The sequence below is a fragment of the Mesitornis unicolor genome, unplaced genomic scaffold, assembly GCF_000695765.1.
Source record: "Mesitornis unicolor isolate BGI_N332 unplaced genomic scaffold, ASM69576v1 scaffold25963, whole genome shotgun sequence".
In the NCBI taxonomy this organism is placed as follows: domain Eukaryota; kingdom Metazoa; phylum Chordata; class Aves; order Mesitornithiformes; family Mesitornithidae; genus Mesitornis; species Mesitornis unicolor.
In genome coordinates this window covers 54,672-65,444 of record NW_010175771.1, presented here as the reverse complement: position 1 = coordinate 65,444, position 10,773 = coordinate 54,672, and the positions used below count along the sequence as shown (strand labels likewise).

Here is a 10,773-nt window from a genome sequence, read left to right as displayed (position 1 = left end):
CTGCTGAAGGGTGAGCCCTGCCGCTGCCAGCCTCTTCTCTCCCTCCCTGCCATGCAGCAGCACGGTCAGCAGCCACGATGCCCACAGAGGACAGGCGTGTGGGAGCCGCTGGGATCACCCCTTCCAGCAGCAGCACGGGACATTTGTAAAACATCCTACAGCTGAAAACCCAATGAATAATGACTTTTCCTTATAAAATTCTTTACATTCCAGGGGAAAAGCTAAGTGACTGAAATAAGATGAAGTATTTTATTTTTCTCAAGTAAGGAACTCTTCGGTCTGAATTCAGAGCTGAGCAATTACACAGTCCATTTACAGAAGGAAAGGTTGTATAGAGAATACTCACCACTAGAGGACAAGTTTTATAGATACATAGTGATGAATGTAAGGACATTCTTCCCCGGTGTCTGTAAGCAAATAGTGTATGCCCCAACAATTTAAATGGTTTTAAATGATTATGGCCTTTCAGCTTCTTTGAGCTCTGGCATCATGAAATGATAAAGACGTGCAGTTTTCCTTCCCTGCGCCTCGGGGTTAGCTGGCATCGCTGTTCACGCCGCTCTTTCACGCTCCCTTCCTCGCAGCGGCAGCTGTGTTTGTCCTCCTCCCCCACGCCGTGCAGTGACCCTCCCGGGGGTGGCGCAGCACCCGCAGGTCGCGGGCCCGGAGCGGGCGAAGCTCCCGGTCGCCGCTTCCCGCAGCATTTGGCGGCCACCGACCGCCACCTGGTGGGGCCACCGCGCCCTGCCGGGCTCCTGCGGAACCGCGGAGCCCCGCTTCCCTCGACAGGACCTTGTTCCTCACGTCCTCGCGTTAACGGGCTTAGTCCCCGAGTCTTTCAAGAGCAACGGAAAGGTGCAGTATCTGAATGCGATGGAGAAGGTAAGCGACTTTGCATGAACTCCAGCAGCAACAACAAAGCGAGAAGTTATCAGTGGTCACACAGTGTGTAACCAAAGCCTGGCACAGTACCTGGAAAGATTCCCGTGGTGGTGAGTGTCATCTGTGTTGTCTTACACTGGACAGAACTGAAAACTTCTGTGGGCCGTTATTTCAGTGTCTCACCAAGACCCAATTTTAAACATGTCCAGACACTTACTTCTATTCATAGACTTTGCTTTACCACAGAAACCACGCTTGTCTTGGAACACAGAAATATTATCCCTGTTGAATATACCTAACATATGCTTTGCAAAAAAAAAAAAAGAAATTGTAATTGCCCAATCTCTGGCTGTATCTCCACAGAAGGAGAAACCAAAGGAAGGCAGCTGGGAAGCAACGTGGAGTCTCTTGAGAATAAAAGCTGCAGACTGCACCACCAGTTGCTACTTACAGTGACACCTAAACCCAAAATATAGAAGTGCTGGGTTTTACATTTCAGTTTTATATAAAAAGAAAAGAGGATCTTGTGACCTCTCCCTCTGAGAGCATTTCCATTTTCAGGAACCCTGGCCTTGAACTCTCCTACTCCTGTCAGCAGCAGCTTTTTAGCCATCTGCAGTTCCTGTTGACTGCCTTGCAGTGGTGGGGACTACACCTCCTCTGGGCTCCTGTTCCCACAAAAGGTAGGACCAGATGATCTTCCCAGGTCCCTTCCAATCTGGGCTGTACCACAGTTCTACCACAGCAGGCTTGCTAGTAGAACAGAGGGTGAAAAGCAAGTACAGCCACAACAGCTGATCAAATCCCTTACTGAAGTAGACTAAAATGCAGTAGAAAACAAAATCAATCAATAGAACTGTTCAAAAGTGATTAGAGTAGTAGTGTGGCTACTACAAGCCCAGGTGTAGGCTGGACAGTATTTACCAGACCTGAGTATGGCCCATGGAGTTCAACTGTATAAAAATCTGTTCACCGCTCCCTAAAGACTCAGAGCTGTGGCCAGCTTTTCCTCTGCCTCCATTCTCTCCCATGTTTGTTTTACCAGAAGTAGCCTAAACTTACCTAGGCTTTTTGTCTTGTAATCATTTGAAGTGTTCCCCCAGGCTCGTTTGCTGCAGGAGTTCAGGTATTATTGAGATCAAACAATATGAAATCCTTAGAGCTGTGAAAATACAGAATTTCCTGCCTCAGAGCTACTAAACCCTGCTTCTTAATTCCACTAAGGAAGCACAGAGCTACAATAAAACCGCATGTCCAGGGACTGGAAAAAGAAACGGGCATCTGTGTCAAGAATATATTGTACTGGTATGGCTGGAAGGTACCAGAACCGTTCACTTTGAAACAGTACAAATCCTTCAGTCTACCACTGAGCTTTAGAAAGGCCCACGTTTAAAATGCAGCTGTTTGCACATAACACATCAGGTAAAACACATCTTCAAATTGCTGTGAGGCAAGATTTTCCTACTGGCTATATATAGAGGGTAACTTCCTTTTCAAAACCTACGAGAACAAACGCAGAAAGTACAGAGGTTATTTTGCATGTGCTGCTACCACCACACATCATTTGCTCCTTGGTCAGAGTTTCCTCGGTCGACCTACTGAGATGGAAAGAAAGGGACGCGGCAGTGGATGCTGCATCAGAGGAGCCCCCATACCACCGAGTGCCCCCCTGCCCTGCTGGGGCACACGTAGCATGGGAACACAAAGGCGGAGGAGGAGAGTGGCACTCCTGCTCACAAAGCACAGGTCAAAAGGTGGGATGCAGGAGCACAGCGGAGAGCAGAGCTGGGGGTTAGCAGGGGAAAGCACAGCAAAGCTGTGGTCCAGGAGTCTGCACAGGGAGAGTCAGCTCGTCCAGTGCGGGGTGTGGGGGAGAGCAGCAGAACAGGGCCACAGCGGCTGTGGAAGGAGGAAGGAAAGGCAATTCCCAGTCACGGCGCAGGGAGGGGAAGGCTGTCAGCTGTGAGGGCAGGAGAGGGCTTGACAGGGTGTCACGGGAGAGGGTACCAACCGAATTACCACCTACCGAGAAGGTCAGAGAGCATGAGAACGTAGTGCTGATCAGATGGGGGCTTCGGTTTACACACAGATCTGAGCAATTGCTGTGAAGCTGGAAGAGTAGAATAAGTGGATTTTAAAATCAGACCATTATAGCCCCCTATGTCTGATCTGCGTAACAGGGACCACTGTTTCACTGCCAGCAGTTCCAGCAGTCCAGTAACTTTGAGCTAAAATACGCACACAGACACCCGTCCATGCTGAAATACTTCAGGTCCCCATAGCAGCCTCCCTTTATTGTTCGCTAATTACTTACTCTTCATTAGTTACTCTGCAGTTACGATAGGCAGAAGACTGCCATGGATGGAGATGATGATGAGGAAATGGAAAAGGGTGAGGGAAGGGGGGTGTGTGGAGAGCAGAGCTTGCAGGTTTAGTGACTTTGAGGCGTGAGCTTTCAAAGGACAAAAAAACCCAGAGCTTGGTCTCAACAGGAGACGCAGTACTTCATATTCTTGTTCTAGCAGTTGGCTGCTCCTGCACTCAAAGTTTCAGCTGATGTCACGGAATACTTTTAGCTATATTAAAATAGTTGAGATTGTAGACCAGAAAACCTCCTAGAGTCTTTTAAGAAAGGAAGATGAGAAACATATGCCCAGTAACAGCTCCCAGAACACGGAAATGGTCGAGTGGGAAAAATCTAACCTGAAACAGAACACCCCCCAAAACCTCCTTGTAGCCTCAGCCATCAGCTATGAAGATTGAATGGGCAGCCAGCACAATGCCCTTGCTGGCCCCAGCTTCCTGCTCCCATTTCCCGTACGGGAGCAGGGAGCTCCACTTCATTGTGATGGAGCCAGAAACCTTCAAACGCTGAGTAAGCTGAATTTGGCACACTGAGGATTTTAAAAAAACACCAGAACTTTTAGCCTTTTCTTGTTGTATTTGGAGAAGCTGTTACCTTTAACCATTTCTCGTGGTCTGCTAATGCATGCAGCATGTGCCTGGTGGAGTCCTTTTGAGCTGACGGCAGTAAATGCTTTCCAGCACTGCCTGTCATGCTCAGCTCGTGCCATGTTTTCCTCGCTTTGGGCTTCCTCCCCTCCCATTAGTTCCTAGGAAACGCTGCCATTGTTGTGGGCAATTTATGAGGCCGTCCAGTCCACACCCGCAATTCCCAAAGCCATTTGCAAAATGCATCAGGTTATGCTTCTATGCATTGCAAATCCATCAGCTACACCCTTTAACCACAAAAATTTAAAATCACCTATCTAATGTAACTACCGTATCAATTTACTAAGCTCTAGTCAGCAAATCAAGTGGCCAGTTAAACTCTGTAGTGACAATGAAATCCTATTTATGCAGTTCTAACTAATTTATTAGTTTATCTTTGCTATGAAAGCAGCAAAGATCTACTTACCCCAGACTGTGCAGCACGCCATGCAACACTGCAGCTCGACCCCATCGGCTTCGTCTCTCCAAAATGAGGCTTTTTGTCTTAAAATCCTGACAATCTCTCAGGCTTTTCTTTGGAGGGTTCTTGCTGCTGCACCATCCATTCCACCCACACGTTTTTGCGGGTTAACAACTTTGTTGTACACGTGAGGATTAATCAGCAAAGGTGGCAGGGAAAAGGTCACAAAGGAAGAACTTTAATACTCACAGTTGGAAATACAAATCAGCCTCAGCAACTCACTTGGTTACCACCTGAGGCACCAGGAACTTCTTCAGCGTCCCAGGCACAGGTCTGTAAGTGCCCCGTGGGGGCCCAAAGGACAGTCCCGAAGCTCAGACCCAGCAGCAGTGGGTGCTGCTGCTGTGCAGTGGCCGACAGTCGAGCACCTGAATGCCTAAGGCTTTCGCCAGGACAGGCACTTGCTGACAGAACACAGGGGAAACCGACCCATTCTCTAACTACAGACACCCAGCACAAGGGACGAGCTGTGGTGACAGCCTGTGGCCCGGGCCGAACAACAGCTCTTTGTGTAGAAAACACCAAGGGGGGTATGGCCATCTGCAGCAGGAATGCAAATCTCAGCAGCCTTAACAAGTTTCAAAAATGCTAAAAGTACTTCACCAAAACTCAAATCGGGGGAAAATGTTAAAGACTTCAGATTAAAATACACTGATTTACATAACCCGAACTTTAAAAAATAAAGTACGTGCAACCAGAGCCCACTTGCTTGCTTAAGCAAGCACACACTGGCAGGTTTTGCATCTTGAGGCAATGCTCCACCTGTGCCATGCACAGCGTAAGGAAAGAGGCTGCATGGAACCAGCTACCGAGTTGAGAAGCAACTGCCAAGCACAGCAGAGTGAACCCCAGCTTGTTTCTTTGTAACTACAAATGAATTCCACATTTTCAAACCAACTGAAAAAGGAACTTTACTGTTGGAACCAGAAACTGGACCTGCGTTTCCGTGTCATTATTTTGTAAGATAACTTGCACGCTCTCCTTCTGGTGACCCAAAACCAGGTCAGACGTTGTCAGGCCGGTAGCAGAGACCAGGGTAGTCACCATCCCCTCTTGGATACATCAGGAGTTTGCTAACAGCTGCCCTTGATATTTTGTGTAAAATCTAAACATTTGAACAGTTTCAGTTATTTAAATCCATGTACACTTTAACTTTTCAAACTAACTGCAAGAGCTGGATCTCTGCTCAACTGTCTAACATTTATTATTAAATAGAAACAGATACATTTTAAAAACAACCCATTAATTTGCTGTATTACTTGAACTGTAAAGAGCCAAGACGCTATAAAAAGATTGCTCCATAGAAATTCCTTCCCCCCTCTGCTTAAAGTTAAACGTTGGATTATTGAAGCCAGAACGTAAGTGACATTTAAACTGTTTTATCCTCAAGGAGCGGCTCTTTCTGGCTCAGCAGCTGGAGCTGTGCCCCAGCCCTTGCCTCGCAGTTTTGTCTGCAGCCCAGAGAGGGCAGCGTGGGGCACAGCTCCACAGCACCACGTTCCAGCCCCTGTCCCAACCAGGGACGCAGTCGCCTCCGGCTGCTACACGTGGCCTTTACCTAAAAACCAACCACCACAACGTTTGATAAAGTCATTTTAATGGAAAATGTAAAACCCCTTTCAACTTCAATGTACAAAGCATGTGTAACACTTGCACTTTTAACAAATTAAAGCAAGCCAATGTTTTAAAAAAATACATCATTGAATGTATATATGTATATATTTACATAGCATATTAAGTTTAATATTTAGCTTTAAAAGTTCACATAAATTTTACCAAAATGAGACAATTTTTAAATAAATTACACCTTTTGAAAACGTTTAATTGTACACTGAATAGCTTCAATAAAATACTGAAGTGTCTGTATTTAATATCTACTTTATATACTTTATATTTTACAAAGTTTACAGTTATTTGGCAGTAATTTTCAGATTATGACATGACTGCTGTGCGGACTCAGCAAGATCCCAAATGCAGGCAATAGCTGGTGTTTGTGTCCTACTCTCACAGTAACTGTCTCAATGTAGTGAAAAATATCTGAATTATTTTAGCAAACTGTACAAGTCACATTTACATTTGATCAACAATATAGCATAGAATTTTGTGTTTTCTTCCAAAAATAAATACATCATCTTAAATCTTTGACATTTCACAAACTTCATGTACATTATAATACAGGACAGCAGAACGCTGCTTAATCGTTTGCGAGTCTAACACGGAATCACAGTGGCTGTGATATGAAGCTCTACCGTTGCAGTGTCATTAACACGTAAATGCGATGACCATGTTGTCTTGGCACTGATGGTTTGTGAAGCTCAAATTAGTGTGCATACTGCTCATCTGTTAGAAAAAATAACCTCCGTTTGGTGTTAACAGAGCAGAGAGTGCTTAGTTTTCATCCATATCTTCCATTTCACCTTCATGAATCTTCAAAGCTCTCACCATTTCTTTAACTGCATGATACAAGATATTTTTAACCTGTAAGAACACCAGATAGATTTTAGTAAGGCTACGACTAAGGAACTCTGCAGAGCCACTGCGTTCAGGACTGCGCCCTACACCTTCTGCATGGCACACAAAAAAGGCAGGCGTCATGAAGGCAGTGCAAACTGAAACACCCTAACGTGAAATACATAAAGCCAGAACTCAAGGGAGAGTCATCTACACCCCTGGCATTCCCGCTGCCGCTCATTGTTATTCTGTGTGAACAGCAGCGAGGAAGTAGCTCCACGCACTGCGCCGCATTTCAATGAGCCTGAGCATGCCCTGCCTTCGCAGCGGCTTCAGGAGCAGAATTCATTTCCTACCTGCAGTTTATCATCGTAATTGATTTCTTCCTTTGACAGCCTCAGCTCCTGCGTTAAGTGAAATGACTGTACAAGATGTTCTGGAGACACAAAGTCTTCAGTTACTTGAACGCAGCTGTGAAAATTTTGCACCTATCCAAAATAACAAGAAGAGGAGACTGGTAATTAGTATTTTGGGGTTATTCTTTGGCAGAGACACCTGAGAAAAAGTAGGCCTTGCGATCCCTTAAACCACCGGCTTATCAGACTAAAGGGCGTGTTTCTATGTTGTATGTAGAGAGCAATTAAGCGCATTCGAGTTATCTAAGTTAGCTTCTGGCAAAAGGCACGCTTTGAACAACGCACATCTGCTGTGCTGTAGTCAGCAATGACATTAATTCACCACACTCTGAAGCGTTATTCCCCCCTTTTCCCAGCCTCACAGCCCTCGCTGCTCTGCACCACGACCGCACAGCCGCAGCCACACCACCACACGGGCACCAACGCCACCGACCAACGCCCTGGAGGACGCGGCTCCTCGGCCCTGCAGAGCCACTGGCAGCTTGGACCCAGCTCTGCCAGGCACAGCTCTCCACAATCACTGAAAAGTAACTGCTGCTGGAAATACTTCAAAAACCAAACCAAAACATGAACAAAGGGGCAGGTTCAGAAGGGGGTTGTGGGGAGGAAGCACCTTCTGTTTTCTCTACACGATTCTTCTTACCGATAAGTTAACTACAGAGAGAAATGGACACCATTCTCCTGCCACCCAGACTGTATCTGTGAGCTGATCACCAACTCCTGTTCATCCTCTTCAGTAACATGCAGCATCATCCTTCCAACCCTAAACCCTTAGAAATAACAGTTTCTTCAACGTGTCAAAAAACCCTAGTTTCCCCACATTCTAACTGCTCATGAAGTTGTGCAATGTCAACTCCGCAAACTTCCCAAAGCCTGAAGGGTGGGGAGGGAGTGCCTTTGTCCTCCTGGCAAACAAACAGTCCCACCCTGCTCAGTGCTGATGAAGATCTGCATACTTTAAGCTCAAGCCTAGCAAACTCTAGTTTTTTAATGCACGCTGTAAAATTTCCACTGTGATACCTGACATTCAAAAAACCTTTGGGGCCTACACAGCTGAGGACACAGAATTAAATTGAAAAATTAATTTCTTCTTCAAAAACAGTGCCCAAGTCTGATTTCATAAGGCAGTTTGCCCCTTTACAGGTGAAATCCCAGAGGGTAATCCCTAGCTCAACACTAGTGCTGTATGCAGGTTTTCTGCAGCCTCGTAATTATCAAAAGCAAAGCAGTGCCCTTCCCTCCTGCAAATTAATCAAAGTAATTCCAGAGACGAAGAGGGTTCACTGATGCCACACAATCTGCAGAGGGCAGAAAGCCAGAAGCAAAGAAACAGCTGCAGGTGCCACTGCACAGCCCCTACCGGCTCCCAGGGAATTTCCTGGAGCTCTGGCTGAGTGGCCTCTGTGCTGTGCAACCGGCTCCAGCCGCCTCCCTCCCCTCGCAGGCTTCTCGCCTGCCTCAAGTCCCTGCCTGCTCTTGTTTTCCTTCCCACCCCATGCAAATCCCACATCACACTTTCACTTTCTCCTCACTGAGACGAGGTTTTATCGACTCCCTCTCCCAGTAAGCAACATTTATTGCCCTCAGATCCTTCATTCTGCTGTACCTCAGACCTCCCTTCCTTCCAGGGCCTGTCTTTTATCAGCGTGCAAGGCTCTGGGGGCAAGAGAAGATTTCACCCGGCCGGTCTGGTACCCAACATGGGAATGCCCTGCTGACAGCCCATAGGCAGTTCCATTTATAGTATCTATACTACAAGCTGACACAATGACACACACAGATATGCACGATCAGCAAGGGTTCCCATGGTGCCTGCAGGGTGAGGACTACAGCACTGCCACAGCTGTCCCAGTTCCAGCTGAACCGAGAGAACAGCTTGGCTCCAGCCCATGCAGAGCAGAGGTTTTCCAGCAGGGCCGGGGAGACAGTGAAGCACCGGAAAAAGCCTCTGAGCTGGGCCAGGACAGGGAGGAAAGGGCCATCTGCCACCGCGGTCGCAGTTCCTCGCCACAGAGCCGTCTGCCTGCCTCCTGTCCTCATGCTGAGGATCAGCCACTTGCATACGCAACTCCCAGACCTTTATCCTACATCTTTATCGTAACATCGCCCGGATGTCGCGTTACCTGCAGCGTGTTATTTTACAACATATAATCCTGCTGTTACATCAAGATAACATCACTATAAAAACCATCATAATAACCTGTTCTACTACGAACAGGTTTTGCATGTAGCCTGAACATTTCAGTCACCAACTCAAGTATTTCTATATTTTAATTTATCACTAAAATGTTTTATAAATTTGGGTAGGAGTCACCAAATTGAAGCCAGAGAGGGCATCCCAGGAGGAGGACTGTGATACAGGAAGATCCAGAGTTGAGCAACAGAAACAAGGAATCATTCAAAAGAACAGTAAGAAACCCCTTTTGTCAGCTGGGGAAGTTTCCAAGGAGAGCTGAGGGCTCATTGTTACAAGTGCCAGAGAGAGCGAGAACAAGGCCCAGACGTGGGCAAAGCAGGGGACACTTCTGAGCTCCCCGACTTGTCCAGCCAGGAAGGAAGGAAACACAATCCTACAGCTCAAGGTACATTCAGGGAAGCTTCTGCACAGGAGGCCAGTCCCATGCTGTATCTGTTTCTGGTTCCCCCCAGAGAGCAATTCCCACCCTCTCCCACAAGAGGTATGGACAAGGGGAAATGATGACAAGGGGAAGGTGACTGCTGTCTCCAAGTACGCAGAGGGGAGCGAGAAACCTGGGAAGCAAGAAGAATGCTTTACGCTACCACAAAATACTAAGAACAAGTTACTTTAAAAGCAAGACACAAATCCATACAAGCTGGAAAGAAAAAATATACAGAAGCAGCACACACAACCTCCTCCACGTAGAGCAGTAAAATTCTAGAGCAGCAGTGACAGCAATCCTAACCGGCTCTGGGAGGGAAGTGTCCGAGCTGCACTACGCAGTGACCTCAGCCAGCGGGGGTCCCTCACTCTGTCCCTCAGCCTGATTTCCTCTGCTTCACAACATTGCCGATGAGCAAATAAAAATGTTAATTTACCACCAAATTTAGTATCAACTGTCACCCAGTTTTAAAGATTCATGATGTGCGCGTAAACCTAAAATGCTTAACATGTAAACTTAACCTGGTATGTATTCTTGTTCAGACTTCTTCTTCAGTGTTTAAATGTGCCTTGTACATATGAAGTGTTGGTGCTGATCCCTAAGGTCAGTTATTTATGCATCTCTATATAGAGTACTATACATGTACATGGAAGAACACAATGCTTTCATTTCCTCCTACGTGGCAGATTCACAGGAACTTCTTACTTAAGATGAAAAGGTTCTCAGCCTCACTCACTAAGGTTTAAAAATGTTGTATTATTAACTCCTTGATGTCAGAAGCTAAAAAGTTACCACTTCAGAAGCGATTTGGAATTTAGAGCCAAGGAGATAAACATAAGAGTGGTCTTATTTTTTGGTCACTCTTCCTAATGTTAAGGAACGCTGCTGAAGGGACAATGATGACTCCTGGTGATTGATGTACCTTCTGTGT

At 46.4% G+C, this 10,773-nt stretch overlaps 1 protein-coding gene across 1 annotated transcript in view; it reads right to left on the bottom strand.

Moving 5' to 3' along the window:
- Positions 1–5,939: 5,939 nt before the first annotated feature.
- Positions 5,940–10,773, bottom strand: part of JMJD1C (jumonji domain containing 1C) — a 54,944-nt gene continuing 50,110 nt past the window's right edge. Inside the window, exons 23-24 of the mRNA XM_010181512.1 lie at positions 7,162–7,293; positions 5,940–6,832 (exon numbers count right to left, since the gene is read on the bottom strand). Of these exons, the coding sequence (XP_010179814.1) occupies positions 6,743–6,832; positions 7,162–7,293 (222 nt within the window). The 3' untranslated portion in view covers positions 5,940–6,742. The remainder of the gene's footprint in view (positions 6,833–7,161; positions 7,294–10,773) is intronic.